The sequence below is a fragment of the Spinacia oleracea genome, chromosome 1 (genome assembly GCF_020520425.1).
Source record: "Spinacia oleracea cultivar Varoflay chromosome 1, BTI_SOV_V1, whole genome shotgun sequence".
NCBI classification, from domain to species: Eukaryota; Viridiplantae; Streptophyta; class Magnoliopsida; order Caryophyllales; family Amaranthaceae; genus Spinacia; species Spinacia oleracea.
Genome location: NC_079487.1, coordinates 90,150,200 through 90,166,421, shown reverse-complemented (window position 1 = coordinate 90,166,421; position 16,222 = coordinate 90,150,200). Strand labels below are relative to the sequence as shown.

Here is a 16,222-nt window from a genome sequence, read left to right as displayed (position 1 = left end):
ATCGAAAAATATTTCCCAAGCCAAATCTTGACAGAGTTCAACATAGGAATGTAATTTCCGATAAGTAATATGTCGTCGACATATAATACTAGGAAAGAAATTTTGCTCCCACTGACCTTCTTGTATACACAAGATTCGTCTGCGTTCTTGATGAAACCAAAGTCACTGACTGCTTCATCAAAATGTATATTCCAGCTCCTTGATGCCTGCTTTAATCCGTAGATTGATTTCTTAAGCTTGCATACCTTTTTAGCATTCTTTGGATCCTCAAAACCCTCAGGTTGTGTCATAAACACAGTTTCTGTTAAAATGCCGTTTAAGAAAGCGGTTTTGACATCCATCTGCCATATTTCGTAATCGTAATATGCAGCGATCGCTAACATTATCCGAATAGACTTTAGCATTGCAACTGGTGAAAAGGTTTCATCGTAATCCACACCATGGACTTTCCTGTAACCACTAGTAGAAAAAACCCCTGTTGCAGCCCCCTTGTTGCAGCGTACAAGTATAAATACGCTTCAACAACCAGTCGGTCAACGCGGGTCAAACCCTTTAAAGGGTTATCGCAGCGTACATTTTAGTTGTTCGCAACAAATGCGTTTGTTGCAGCGTACAAAATAAAAGCCCGCAGCAACAAACCTTAGTTATTGCAGCGTACATGTTAATGCCCGCTGCAACAAGTCCGCGTTTCAAATTAAAATTTTTACTTTCCTAGTTGCAACGTACGTACAAACCGCGCTCAATCATATCTCTGTTCCTTCTCTGCTATAGCTCCAAGCTTATCCAAGGTCGCCGTCGAACTCAGCTCGCGTCGCCGTCGAACTCAGCTCGCGTCGCCGTCGAACCCAAGAGTTGCTCAGCTCGCGTCGCTGTCTTGGTTCCGTTGGTTGCTCATCTCCCCGTCGCGTCGTGGTTCAACCCTGCTTCGCTGTCTTGGTTCCGTGGTTCCGTGGTTCAGCCCTGCGTCGCTGTCTTGGTTCCGTGGTTCAGCATCTCCCCGTCGCGTCGTGGTTCCGGTGGTTGCTCGGCGTCGTGGTTCCGGTGGTATGGTGTGTTCAATTTTTATTTTCGTTTTTTATTTTCGTTTTCAGATTAGGGTTCAATTTTATTTTTTGATTTTCGTTTTGATTATTGTTTTTGATTTTCGTTTTTGATTTTCGTTTTGATTTTCGTTTTGATTTTCGTTTTTGAAACTTAACGACTCAACGAAGTAAATGGGGATTGCTATGTTTCCGAGTATAGATCTATTTCTTTAAAAAGCACACAGCCACTATGTTTCCAAGTAATGGGGAATGGGCTAAGGCTGTTGCTGACTGCTACTCACCCCTTCAGACTGTTGTTTGGATGTTATTTTGCTGATTTCCAAGAGGCTTTTGGATTACCTTTTTTTTTTTTTAATTTTTTTAATTTCCAAGTATGCTCAAAGTGTTGAATACATCACTTAGATCAGTAGTATCAGGCCCTTAGTTCCCTTCTTCCTTCCCCGAGGTTACAGGATTTTATTCTGGCATTACCCTTCTTCCTTCCCCGAGGTTACGTAAGCACTTAGTTCCGCACTTGAATGCTGCGATAATGCCAATAACTTGAATAATGTGATTGCTATGTGGTGATGTGGTAGATAGTTAATTTCCTGTTACATGCATTCTATGAGAAATATCTGAATTTGGCCCTCGAACTATTTTCGTTTGATTTTCGTTTTGATTTTCGTTTTGATTTTCGTTTTGATTTTCGTTTTGATTTTCGTTTTTATTTTGATTTTTTTGGCTGTTTTTCAATTATTTCTTTTATTTGCAGTTAATTGTGAAGATGGGTAGATACGCATATGGTTGAAGAGAGGGGCGATGATCGTACTGCCAGCATAATCTATCATCGTGCTTGTTCGAATTTCAACAATTGCATAAGGTATTGATATATCTAATTATCTTCATAAAATTTCTCTTTTCCTCTTTTGAAAGTTGAAATCAATAGTACAGTAAGTGCATATCATTTTTACGATAAATAAAATTTGGATAAGTATAGTAAGTGTAATAATAAAACGTGTACATTAGTATTCTATGCTTAAGTATCCATTCCGTTTTACTTATTATGACTGTTTTTGGACTTCTAATATCACTTCAGTGAAGCATTGATAAACTTAAATGATGTAACCAAAGATTTGCGGAACTTCTTAATGATTTTGTGACTTCTTAATATATGTGTTTATGTGTGGAACCTTTTGTTGTTGTTATTAGTAATGAGTCGTCGTTGGATGTATGGTGACCATACTACGGCAGAATACTTGAGTGGGGTCGCAGAGTTCATTAGATGTGCTTTAGCACACCAACGGAGTACAAAAGCCGAAAAAATCTATTGTCCCTGCCGTGATTGTAACAATATCAAGCGGTTAGGTGACATTGATGAAATTGAGGATCATTTATTTCGCCGTGGGTTTAAGCAAGATTACCATGTTTGGTTTTGGCATGGTGAAACAATACCTGATCGTCCAAGTTCTAGTGTCCATCAATTTGATGTTCAGAGTAATGAGAGTGATGATGATATTTATGAGAATAATGAGACGGATGATGATGAGGAAGAAGATGATGAAATAAATGAGATGATGGATGGGCTGAAAGATCACTTGGACGAACGACCTCAGATGTTCGAACAAGTATCAAAGGCTGCTGAAACTCCATTGTATCCCGGTTGTACAAAATTCAGCAAGTTGGAATGTGTGTCAATACTTTACAACCTCAAATGTAAAGGTGGTTGGAGAGATGAACACTTTGACACCTTATTGGAGTGGGTAGGTGAATTTTTGCCGGAAGGGAATGATATCCCCACCTCTACCTATTATGCCAGGAAATTGATGTGTCCCTTAGGCTTAGAGGTCGACAAGATAGATGCTTGCCCAAATGATTGTATCCTTTACAGAAAAGAGCATGAACATTTGGATGAGTGTCCAACATGCGGCGCATCTCGTTACAAACGCAAAGGGGCAAATTCAGCTAAGAGGGGCCCGCCTGCTAAGTCTTTGTGGTATCTTCCAATCATACCTAGGTTTGAGCGTATGTTTTCATTGAAGAAACAAGCAAAAAACTTAAGGTGGCATGCGGAAGTGAGGAAGAAAGATGGACTCCTTCGACATCCTGCAGATTCTGTTCAATGGAGAAATATTGATAAGAAATATCCTGAATTTGGTAAGGAGGTTAGAAATCTAAGGCTTGCTTTATGTGCAGATGGTGTGAATCCATATGGAACTCTAAGCAGTCAACATAGCACATGGCCGGTTCTTCTAGCAATTTATAATCTTCCTCCATGGCTGTGTATGAAGCGGAAGCATATCATGTTATCACTCCTCATCTCGGGGCCTAAGCAACCTGGAAATGACATAGATGTGTACCTGGCTCCACTCATAGATGATTTGAAATTATTGTGGAATGAAGGTGTTTCAATGTTCGATGCACACACCAATTCAAGCTTTACATTGCGAGCTATGGTTTTTTGTACCATAAATGATTTTCCGGCATATGGAAACTTGTCTGGATACAAAACCAAAGGAGAACAAGCATGCCCTATATGTGAAGAGGACATGAAGCCCACATGGTTGCATAATTTCAAGAAAAATGTTTACCCAGATTTCAGGAAGCACCTCAGTCGATATCACCCTTATCGTAAGAAGAAGAAAGAATTCAATGGGTTCACCGAGGAAAGAGTAGCTCGTACGCCTTTGACAGGATCACAGGTTTATGAACGAATAAAAAATGTTGAAACCAAATACGGCAAGTGCTACAAGTCCAAGTCTAAAAAGGGTGTTTTGTGGAAGAAAGTATCTCCATTATGGGATCTTCCCTACTGGAGAGATTTGTCGGTTAGGCATTGTCTCGATGTAATGCACATTGAGAAAAATGTGTGCGATGCTATCATTGGGACTTTGCTAAACATGCCTGGAAAGACTAAGGACAATGAGAATGTGCGGAAAGATATGAAAAAGAGGAATATTCGACCAGATTTGTGGCCTGTTGAAAAATCTGGTGCGGGTGGTACTAAGACTTATCTGCCTCCAGCGTGTTACACAATGTCAAGAAAGGAGAAGAAGCAGTTTTGTGAGTGCTTACATGGAATTAAGGTTCCCTCGGGATATTCGTCGAATGTAAAGCGCCTAGTATCTCTCTCGGACCTTAGGTTGGTTGGTATGAAGTCTCATGATTGCCATGTAATGATTAATGTGTTTTTGCCAATTGCACTTCGTGGGATATTGCCGAAACACGTGAGACATGTTATAACAAAACTTTGTGTGTTTTTCAATTCTATATGTGCTAAAGTGATTGATCCGGAGAAATTAGATTCTTTGCACAATGATATTGTTGAAACTTTGTGTCGATTTGAAATGTACTTTCCACCATCTTTCTTTGATATTATGGTGCACTTAATTGTCCATTTAGTTCGAGAAATCAAGTTATGTGGTCCGGTGTTCTTAAGATGGATGTATCCTTTTGAGAGATTTTTTGGGCATTTAAAGGACAAAACAAAGAATCGGGCAAGGCCGGAGGGTAGTATCATTCGGGGAGTCCTTGAGGAAGAGATATCTCAATATGTAGCTGAATTCTTAACAAGGCTTGAGCAAATAGGTCTTCCAAAATCTCGTCATGCAGGGAGGCTTGAAGGGCATGGGGTAATTGGTAAAAATGTGATCTCGCCTCCATCTGAAAGGAAGAATAAGGCACATCTTTGTGTGTTGCAGCATCTTACCGAGGTCAATCCTTACATAGATAAGCATTTGCTAGAATTGCAACAAAAGAATCCTAAGTTGAAGGAAAGAGCGTTGATGCAAGAACATAATCGCACATTTGTTGATTGGTTTAAGAAGGAAGTAGCCGAGGAAATGAAAAAAAATCTAGATGTTTCTGAAATGGTCCAGTGGTTAGCTCGAGGTCCTCGACTATGTGTTCTGTCTTATGAAGGGTATGATATCAATGGGTTCACATTCTACACTAGAAGACAAGATGAAAAGAGTGTGGTGCAGAATAGTGGAGTGAAGCATGTTGCAGCATCTAGGGTCTTTGCAAGCGCCAAGGATAGAAGACCGGTTGATGCGACACAATCATATTATGGTGTTATCGAAGAAATATGGGAGCTTGATTACAACAAATTTACGATCCCTGTATTCCGGTGCAAGTGGGCCAACAACCATAATGGGGTGAAACAAGATGAAATTTTTCCTGGTTTAACATTGGTTAACTTTGATCGATTAAGTGATAGTGACGAGCCATTCATTCTAGCATCACAAGCTAAGCAAATTTTCTATGTGGTAGACAATGTTGATCCTATATGGCGTGCAGTTGCCCAAGGCAAGAGAAATATTCTGGGTATTGATGATGTTGTGGATGAAGATGAGTATGACAAGTACGATGAAACACCCCTGTTACCAACGGCTGTTCAACCGTTACCGGAGGAGGAAGATGCAAATAATACTAATCATATGCGCACAGATCATAGGGAAGGAATTTGGGTTGTAAACCGTAAATGAATAAGATGAGTTGGCTTCTGGGAATAGGTAATTCTAGCTAACTGAATATCAGATTAAATGTATCTTTTCTAGCATTTAGGAAGGTGTAGTTTGTACTTCCACATCTTTAATTCTTATTTTATACTTCCATTGTGTTCATGATTATACTTTTCTAGCTTTCTTTAATTCTTACTGTACTTCCACATCTTACTTTTGTTCCTGACCAAAGTTTTCTAACTTTCTGTGCAGATGACTTGAGATCCCCGAGTCAGAAATTTTCAGAAGCTTTCGGTGATTTGTGTCTTTTCAGAAGTTCTCAGAATCGGAAAATAAAGCACGTATTTACTTTTGGTGAGTTGTGCGTTTTCTCCTAGTGTTGCGCTAATTAACATGTCTCCTAATCTTGAGCTAGAATGACCTAAATCAAAACGAGCGGGCTTAAATTGACCTTAGTTGAATAAATTGACCTAAATTGACCTTAGTTGACTAAATTAGCATAAATATGAACCATAACTACCAAACAAGTCTCAAATGGCATAAATTGATTGAATTGAGTCTAGGTAAGTTAAAACTAATCATATTAATCATTTAAAAGGATTAAAATGAGTGTTTAGGTTCTTTAGTTCAAAGTTGGGAGCGAAAATGTCATTTTAGCTCTATATATGACATATAACGACCCAACGAGCCATAAATGTGCATGAATAGGTTCGAATGAGTTTTAGAAACTTAAAACTATGCATATTAGTCATGTAATAAGAATAAAATGAGTCATTAGGTTCTTTAGTTCAAAGTTGGGAGCGAAAATGTCATTTTAGCTCTATATATGACCTATAACGACCCAACGAGCCATAAATGTGCATAAATAGGTTGGAATGAGTTTTAGAAACTTAAAACTATGCATATTAGTCATGTAATAGGATTAAAATGAGTGTTTAGGTTCTTTAGTTCAAAGTTGGGAGCGAAAATGTCATTTTAGCTCTATATATGACCTTTAACGACCCAACGAGCCTTAAATGTGCATAAATAGGTTCGAATGAGTTTTAGAAACTTAAAACTATGCATATTAGTCATGTAATAGGATTAAAATGAGTGTTTAGGTTCTTTAGTTCAAAGTTGGGAGCGGAAATGTCATTTTAGCTCTATATATGACCTTTAACGACCCAACGAGCCTTAAATGTGCATAAATAGGTTGGAATGAGTTTTAGAAACTTAAAACTATGCATATTAGTCATGTAATAGGATTAAAATGAGTGTTTAGGTTCTTTAGTTCAAAGTTGGGAGCGAAAATGTCTTATTTTAGCATAAATATGAACCATAACGACCAAACAAGTCTCAAATGGCATAAATTGATTGGATTGAGTCTAGGAAAGTTAAAACTAATCATATTAATCATTTAAAAGGATTAAAATGAGTGTTTAGGTTTGTTAGTTCAAAGTTGGGAGCGAAAGTGTCATATTAGCCTAAAAATGAGTTCTTAGGTTCTTTAGTTCATAGTTGGGAGCAAAAATGCCTCATTTTATCATAAATATGAACCACAACGACCAAACAAGTCTCTAATGTGAATAAATAGATCGGATCGAGTCTTGGAAAGTTAAAATTAATCATATTAATCATTTAAAAGGTTAAAATGAGTCCTTATGTTCGTTAGTTCATAGCTGGGAGCGAAAATGCCTCATTTTAGCATAAGTGGTGTTTTCTAGACTTATCTCATATGAGTATATGATTTCATGATATAAGAGAAGTGAGATTGTCAGATTTCCTCATTAAGTTTCTTAATGATTGTTGCTTGAGTTTAAGTGAAACTCAATTACATAATTTCATTTTACGATCTAACTTACATACTACTCCGTACTATACTAGATTAATAGAACTTGTTTATAGAATGAGTTAGCTGCCCTGCATTCTCATATTGCCTCAACAAACACACCAAGAATGACAAAGAACATTGCAGATCAGATCAGCACATGCAGATCAATGCAGATCAGATGAGGGTAGCACTGATCTGTGTTGATCTGTTCTGCACTGATCTGTGCTGATCTGATCTGCACAGATCAGTGCAGATCAGATCAGCACTGATCTGTGCTGATCTGTTCTGCAGATCTGATCAGTGCAGAACAGATCAGCACAGATCAGTGCTGATCTGATCAGCACTGATCTATGCTGATCAGATCTGCACAGATCAGTGCATTCCACATATATAATTTTTCATGCTTGTTGGCTTGTTGCTGCTATAGAGTTCAAATTCTTTGATATGATTTGATTCTTTGAAGGCCGGAGCATGTGTCAACTTAGTATTCTATCAATTGTTCAATTACATTGTAAAGCGATGTTTTGGTCCCTAACAAAAAGCGGAGAGGAATAAAAAGAGGGAAAAGGGGTGAAATGGATCAAGGAAGGGATGTGAAGGTTGGTTTTTCTGGTGATGTATCCATGGTGGGTGGAAGTGAGAGTTGCTTTAGTGGTGACTAGTGAGGTGACGGTGATAGTGGTGGTGAGGTGATGGTGGGGTGGGGTGGATTGATTTGGGATGATGGTGGTGACCATTGAGTCATTGACCAATGAGAGACTGATAGAAATTTGGGGGAATCCAAGTCCAGGGGGAAGTCTGGGGAACCAAACAGCCCCTAAATTTCTTTCTCTCTATGCTGTTCTTATTGATTTTCCATTATGTTGAGCTTTGACATATTTACACTTAAATTTCTCGTTCATTCTTCAATTAGTGCCATCTCTTTTGCATGATCCCCTTTGCACAAACTAGAGACTTAAAATTGGTGGGGAGTGGTACTGTTAGTTGCTGTTGTTTCAAAATTGACCTTGATTTATCTCTTCTGACTGCCATAAAACTAGCATCTGCAAATCCTTGATGAAATTTTATTAACCAAATATTTGGTTAAAATAGTGTCAATTGTTCCTCTATGGTTTCACTTTAAAAAAATGGACTTACCTGACTACCTGTCTCAAGCTGCAGATGCAACAGTCATATTGTTATAATTCGAACAAAATCAACAAGGGGGGAACATTGCAGATCAGGTCAGCACAGATCACTGCAGATCAGATCAGCACTGATCTGTGCTGATCTGTTCTGCACTGATCTGTGCTGATCTGTTCTGCACTGATCTGTGCAGATCAGATCAGCACTGATCTGTGCTGATCTGTTCTGCACTGATCTGTGCTGATCTGTTCTGCACTGATCTGTGCTGATCTGATCAGCACTGATCTGTGCTGATCTGATCTACACTGATCAGTGCAGATCAGATCAGCACAGTTCAGTGCTGATCAGATCAGTGCAGAACAGAGAAGTGCAGATATCACAGATCAGATCAGCACTGATCAGTGCAGATCTGATCAGCACTGATCTGTGCTGATCTGTGCTGATCTGATCAGTGCAGATCAGTGCTGATCTGATCTGCACTGATCAGTGCTGATCTGATCTGTGATATCTGCACTGATCTGATATCCTTCTGTATGCTAGAGCACTGATTTGCTGCTGCGCGCACATTTTGTAACCACTCTTCTGTATGTTTTACTTGATGCAGGAACAACATAGGTACGATGAATGAAAACCAAATTGTTGTTAGGCATGAATCAGAAGGTGGCAAGACTCCCACAACGCGTGACGAATCACAAGATGTTAGTACGATTACAAAGACCATTAAAGGCCGTGGTCCGTCAAAAGGTGTTAAAGTCGCTAAGCCTATGTTCCTTGAGTATAATGTATATAATGTCCCCGATGGACAATGGTCTCATGAATACGGGAAGCAAGTTGGGAGTTGTGCTACTAGAATTAATATTAACGTCCCATTATATCCAAAGGTAGATGAGCAAATCAAGAAGGGGTTTTGGGAGGAGACTAAGGTAAGCATTGGATATTAACTTGATTTGTATATTTTAGGGATTATTTAATTTGATTTAAATACTATTTTTATAATTTAACTTTTTTTAATTATTAACAGCTTATGTTCCACATTACTGATGATTCTAATCATTCGAGGGAGAAATATTTTCATTCTTGTGTGGCGAAACGATTTAGTTGTTTCAAGAGCAAGTTGGTGCGCCGATGGATAACTATGAAGGAAAAGAAGCCAAAAAATCAAACAAACAAGATGCCTTGGGATGTCTACAACCATATCACAGAGGATGATTGGAAGACTTTTGTTAAACATTATTTCCTGCCAGAGTCATTGGTAATGATAATATTTCTTTAACTTGTCCTTAAAGAGTTTTTCATGTAGCAAACTGACATTGGTTCTAGGACAAAAAGTTATCAGAAAAAACATTTATTTCCATCTTTTTATGTTGTCTTTGACAGCTTCGTAGTGAAAAGGCGAGGAAAAGTGCATCATGCAACAAGAACCCACATCGCACCGGCCAAAAGGGTTATAATAGAAAGCGACTAGATTGGATAAAGGATGGACGACTTCCACCAGATGCAGCTTTACCTATCTCGAGTAGCTCCTCGGTGAACTCATCAGTGACCTCAAATGTTAATAGAGTTAGAAAATACAGATCAAAGGAGTGGATTTTGGCCCATCAAGTACAAAATAAAGAGGGAAAGTGGGAAATTGACCCGAACGATTCAGAAGTTGTTGAAATCGCAACAAAAGCTGTAAGTAGCGATAATTAATTAATATTTACTTGCTTTGATTAGAGAATATAAAGTAATTTTACTTTCCTAATTGGCAGTTAGAGTACATCGCAGAAGAGGAAAAAGGAAATCTTTCTTTCGAACAGGGTGAGGATGCCCTCACTAAAGCTATAGGGAAAAAAGATCATCGTGGGCGTGTCAAGGGAACAGGTGGCATGGTTGGTATCAAAAAGGCTTTCGGTCCGTGTATTCGACATAGTAGAAGTGACCATGGTGAAGCTTCATCAGAAAATTACGAATCAATCAGAGCTTCTGTGAAAAAGGAGTTTGAAGGTGAATTAGAGAAAAGGGTAGAGAAGAGGGTGGCAGAGGCCCTCCAAAAGCAACTAAGCACCTTGTTAAAAACAGGACAACTAAACTCCATTTCTACCCCGATACCTGATGACCTCCACTTAAATGATTCTGCCAGAGTTGACCTTGATGTTAGTGCTACAAGAACCACTCGTCACATCTTAGTGCCGCAACCACGCGAGCTAAAGGTACGACGTAGTCACTCTTTTTTAACATAGTTGCTTGATCCTTTTATGTTTTTAGTTGACATTTACTTAATAATCTGTATCACTTACAAAGTTGCATTGAAACCTTTGTTTATGAAGGAAAGGACTCCATGTCGTCTTGCCCTTGAGGAGAAAGTTTCAGGCAACAACATTGTCGTGGCGGATGGTATGGTACAACCCTCAGATGGTGCATTGCCCCAACATTTTACATCGATGAAGCCTGGTCACTATAAAGTCCAAGTTGATTTTGTTTACGACGGACATGTTGATGATATTCTTCCGGTACCTACGGGAGATGGTTTCACTAACTTAGGCGGTGCTCTGGGTAGTTTTGTGCAATGGCCCATACACTTAGTGATTTTCGAAGACGGCGAGGTATATATGTTTTATTGTTTAGAATGTATATGTTCACGCAAGCACATTCGACATCTTACCTACTCTTGTTTTTGTTGAATTTTAAAGGATTGTATTTCACCTCCTAAAAAGAAGTCCAAGTCTAATGTTTCTAAAGAGAGGGATGGTAGCTCCAAGAAAAAGACAACGGTGTTAGCGGCCCAAAAGAAGACAACAGACTTACCATCCAAGGTAAACCCTCTAAAACTCATTCGAACCTAAAATGACATTTTCGCTCCCAACTTTGAACTAAAGAACCTAAGGACTCATTTGATTCTTATTACACGACTAATATGCATAGTTTTAAGTTTCTAAAACTCATTCGAACCTAATTATGCACATTTAAGGCTCGTTGGGTCGTTATAGGTCATATATTAACCTAAAATGACATTTTCGCTCCCAACTTTGAACTAAAGAACCTAAGGACTCATTTGATTCTTATTACACGACTAATATGCATAGTTTTAAGTTTCTAAAACTCATTCGAACCTATTTATGCACATTTAAGGCTCGTTGGGTCGTTATAGGTCATATATTGAGCTAAAATGACATTTTCGCTCCCAAATTTGAACTAAAGAAGCTAAGGACTCATTTGATTCTTATTACATGACTAATATGCATAGTTTTAAGTTTCTAAAACTCATTCGAACCTATTTATGCACATTTAAGGCTCGTTGGGTCGTTAAAGGTCATATATAGAGCTAAAATGACATTTTCGCTCCCAACTTTGAACTAAAGAACCTAAACACTCATTTTAATCCTATTACATGACTAATATGCATAGTTTTAAGTTTCTAAAACTCATTCGAACCTATTTATGCACATTTAAGGCTCGTTGGGTCGTTAAAGGTCATATATAGAGCTAAAATGACATTTTCGCTCCCAACTTTGAACTAAAGAACCTAAACACTCATTTTAATCCTATTACATGACTAATATGCATAGTTTTAAGTTTCTAAAACTCATTCCAACCTATTTATGCACATTTAAGGCTCGTTGGGTCGTTATAGGTCATATATAGAGCTAAAATGACATTTTCGCTCCCAACTTTGAACTAAAGAACCTAAACACTCATTTTAATCCTATTACATGACTAATATGCATAGTTTTAAGTTTCTAAAACTCATTCCAACCTATTTATGCACATTTATGGCTCGTTGGGTCGTTATAGGTCATATATAGAGCTAAAATGACATTTTCGCTCCCAACTTTGAACTAAAGAACCTAATGACTCATTTTATTCTTATTACATGACTAATATGCATAGTTTTAAGTTTCTAAAACTCATTCGAACCTATTCATGCACATTTATGGCTCGTTGGGTCGTTATATGTCATATATAGAGCTAAAATGACATTTCCGCTCCCAACTTTGAACTAAAGAACCTAAACACTCATTTTAATCCTATTACATGACTAATATGCATAGTTTTAAGTTTCTAAAACTCATTCGAACCTAATTATGCACATTTATGGCTCGTTGGGTCGTTATAGGTCATATATAGACCTAAAATGACATTTTCGCTCCCAACTTTGAACTAAAGAACCTAAGGACTCATTTGATTCTTATTACACGACTAATATGCATAGTTTTAAGTTTCTAAAACTCATTCGAACCTATTTATGCACATTTATGGCTCGTTGGGTCGTTATAGGTCATATATTGAGCTAAAATGACATTTTCGCTCCCAACTTTGAACTAAAGAACCTAATGACTCATTTGATTCTTATTATATGACTAATGTTAATTGACTATTGTTATAGGAATTTTCGCATCCAAAGAAGTCGAATTCTAAGCCTAAGTCCAACTTAGAGGTCGTGGGTAGTTGTGATCGTAAAACACAAGAATCAACCACCAAAAGCAAGAAAGCGGGACTTGTACACGATGCAATTCAAGGTCTTGGCCCGTCATGCAAATACTTGCAGTTTATCATGACTTCGGCGCCTGATGATATATATGATAATACTACCATCCCATTGGCGGCCTCAGTTTGGCACTCGGATTTTGATCAAGAAACATACATAACTGCGTCTGATATAGGAGAGTTCCTTCGCGGGGCGTGCTTAAACATTTCAGCGATCCAAGTCTACATATTGTAATTAAATGTTTTATTGTTGTTAATAAAACTATTATTTCTTTGAAGTTTTTTCTCTTTATCGATCTTAATAGTGTAATCTTGTTTATTTTGTAGGTGTTTATTGCACGATCATGCCAAATCATTTGAAATGTCTCGGATTTCGTTCATTTGTCCCGAGATTATGTCAAGCACTAGAATCAAGGCCGACCCTGGAGCGCCAACAATGTATTTGAAAAACATTTTCCAAGCTGAAATTGAAAAGGAGAAGATGGGTAATCCTAACCTAACTAATTGGTTTTTAATCCCATATAATCAAGAGTAAGTGTGTTATATTATATAAGTTTCATATAAAATATTAATTATTATTGTTATTAAATATTTAATATATCATTTATAAATTATACAGAAATCATTGGAATTTATACGTGATGGACCTACGTAGAGGTTATGTATATATTTTCGATTCTGCTAGAGATCCACGTCGAACAGATTATGCATGGGGAATCTTGAGTTTGTAAGTTCTTTTGCTTACAAATTACATTAGTCTTTAAGAAACCTAAGCCAAAATCATATTCATGAGTACCCATGTTTCGTTAATTTTCTAGGGCATACCAAGTGTACAAGTGCAATGGTGGGCATTGTCCGAATAAAACGAGTTTTAAGTCGTGTAAACCCATTCATATAGAGGTATAACATGTTTCTTAATTAGCTTTTTGCTTTGTTTTTATTAATTATTGGCCTTGCAAGATAAAGTATTATGTTTCTTAATCAGTGTGCTCAACAAATCGGCGGAACTGAGTGTGGCTATTACGTTATGAAGTTCATGTTAGAGATAGTCACGTTACAACATGACTATGAAGGCCGGCTAGATGAGGTAATTAAGTAACTAATTGATTCGTATTCTAGACTATTAATACATTGTCATTAGTTGCTTGAATGTTAAAATGTGACATTTCATTTGCATTTAATCGATCTAATATATGCTCCATCAATTTTTTGTTTTTGTAAGGTCTATACTCCGAGGACTGCGCCTTATGCTAGTGAGGAAATTGATGTGGTTCGTGAGCAATGGGCGAAGTTTTTTACCACCAAGTATTTATTATTGACCTGATGGCGCTTGATCGTGTTGGTTTAGATGTTATAGAACAATCTTTTATGTTAAAATGTATGCGTACTTTGAAATTGGAACGTAAATGTATTTAAATGTATCGGTATGTGCACTTTTGGTTTTGGGATATATACAAAACTCCAGTTGTTGTTTTTATATTTGTTATACAGGTTGCGTTATTCTATTATTGTTTTGACAGGTTTCTATATTTGGTGCAAGGCACTCTAGGTATCCCTAAACAAAATTAGAATTTTCCCGCCAAAAGTGCTTTTTTGCAGCGTACATATATGTTGTACGCTGCAACAAGGGAAAAAAATTTCGCAAAAATTCAGACTTGTTGCAGCGTACAAATAAATGTACGCTGCAAAAAATTGAGTAATTCAGACTTGTTGCAGCGTACAAATAAATGTACGCTGCAAAAAGTTGGGTCTGTTGCAGCGGGCTTTTATATGTACGCTGCAACAAGTCCAAAATTTTGCCAATTTTTTGGCACTTGTTGCAGCGTACATCTAAAAGCCCGCTGCAACAAATCACTTTTTGCAGCGAACATGTACGCTGCAACAAGTTCAGACTTGTTGCAGGCCCCCCAGTTGCAGCATACGATGTACGCTGCAACAGGGGTCTAAAAGCCCGCTGCAATAAGGGTTTTTTCTACTAGTGAACCTTTTGCAACCAATCTATCTTTGAAAACTTCAAGTTTCCCATCCTTGTCCTTTTTCAGTTTGAAAACCCATTTGCTTCCTATGGCTTGGTAGCCATCTGGCAAATCGACCAAATCCCAAACTTGGTTCTCGGACATGGAGTCTAATTCAGATTGCATGGCTTCTTGCCATTTGTTGGAGCTAGGGCTCGTCATAGCTTGTTTGTAAGTCGCAGGTTCATCACTTTCAAGTAATAGAACGTCATAGCTCTCGTTCGTCAAAATACCTAAGTACCTTTCCGGTTGAGATCTATATCTCTGCGATCTACGCGGGGTTACATTTCTAGATGGTCCATGATTCTCACCAGATTCTTCTAAAGATCTCTGAGTTTCACCTTGAATGTCATCTTGAGCATTCTCTAGAGTTTGTTGTTCGACTCGAATTTCTTCGAGGTCTACTTTTCTCCCACTTGTCATTTTGGAAATGTGATCCTTTTCCAAAAAGATACCATCTCGAGCAACAAACACCTTGTTCTCAGATGTATTGTAGAAGTAATACCCCTTTGTTTCCTTTGGGAAGCCCACAAGGATACATTTGTCAGATTTTGGATGAAGTTTGTCTGAAATTAATCGTTTGACGTATACTTCACATCCCCAAATCTTAAGAAAAGACACTTTTGGAGGCTTTCCAAACCATAACTCATATGGAGTCTTTTCAACAGCTTTAGACGGAGCTCTATTTATAGTGAGTGCAGCTGTATTTAGTGCATGTCCCCAAAATTCTATTGGAAGTTCGGCCTGACCCATCATTGATCTAACCATGTCTAGCAAGGTTCTATTCCTCCGTTCCAACACACCGTTCCATTGTGGTGTTCCAGGAGGAATCAATTCTGACAGAATTCCACATTCTTTCAGACGGTCATCAAATTCATAGCTCAGATATTCACCGGCTCTGTCAGACCGCAGTGCTTTAATCTTCTTGCCTAATTGATTCTCTACTTCACTCTGAAATTCCTTGAATTTGTCAAAGGATTCAGACTTATGCTTCATTAGGTAGACATAACCATATCTACTGAAGTCATCGGTGAAAGTGATAAAGTAGCTGAAACCACCTCTAGCATTTGTACTCATTGGTCCACATACATATGTATGGATTAATCCTAATAGTTCAGTTGCTCTTTTTCCAACTTTAGAGAAAGGTTGCTTTGTCATTTTGCCAAGTAAACATGATTCGCACTTTCCATAATCCTCTAAGTCAAATGGTTCTAGAATTCCTTCCTTTTGAAGTCTTTCTATGCGTTTCAAGTTAATATGGCCTAATCGACAATGCCACATATAGGTGAGATCTGAATCATCCTTTTTGGCCTTTTTGGTATT

General features: G+C 37.9%; 2 protein-coding genes across 2 annotated transcripts; both read left to right on the top strand.

Annotated features, from left to right (window-relative positions):
• The first annotated feature begins 480 nt into the window (after positions 1–480).
• Positions 481–11,242, top strand: LOC130465505 (uncharacterized). Its single transcript, XM_056834289.1, has 9 exons — positions 481–1,049; positions 1,795–1,902; positions 5,735–5,836; positions 9,022–9,340; positions 9,439–9,669; positions 9,795–10,091; positions 10,169–10,609; positions 10,727–11,002; positions 11,090–11,242. Exons 4-9 carry the CDS (start codon positions 9,038–9,040, stop codon positions 11,240–11,242), a joined length of 1,701 nt encoding a protein of 566 aa, XP_056690267.1. The 5' UTR covers positions 481–1,049; positions 1,795–1,902; positions 5,735–5,836; positions 9,022–9,037.
• Positions 11,243–12,790: 1,548 nt separating this feature from the next.
• On the top strand, positions 12,791–14,361 carry LOC130467451 (uncharacterized). Its single transcript, XM_056835962.1, has 6 exons — positions 12,791–13,115; positions 13,212–13,415; positions 13,504–13,611; positions 13,703–13,784; positions 13,870–13,971; positions 14,107–14,361. Exons 1-6 carry the CDS (start codon positions 12,952–12,954, stop codon positions 14,206–14,208), a joined length of 762 nt encoding a protein of 253 aa, XP_056691940.1. The 5' UTR covers positions 12,791–12,951; the 3' UTR covers positions 14,209–14,361.
• The last annotated feature ends 1,861 nt before the right edge of the window (positions 14,362–16,222 follow it).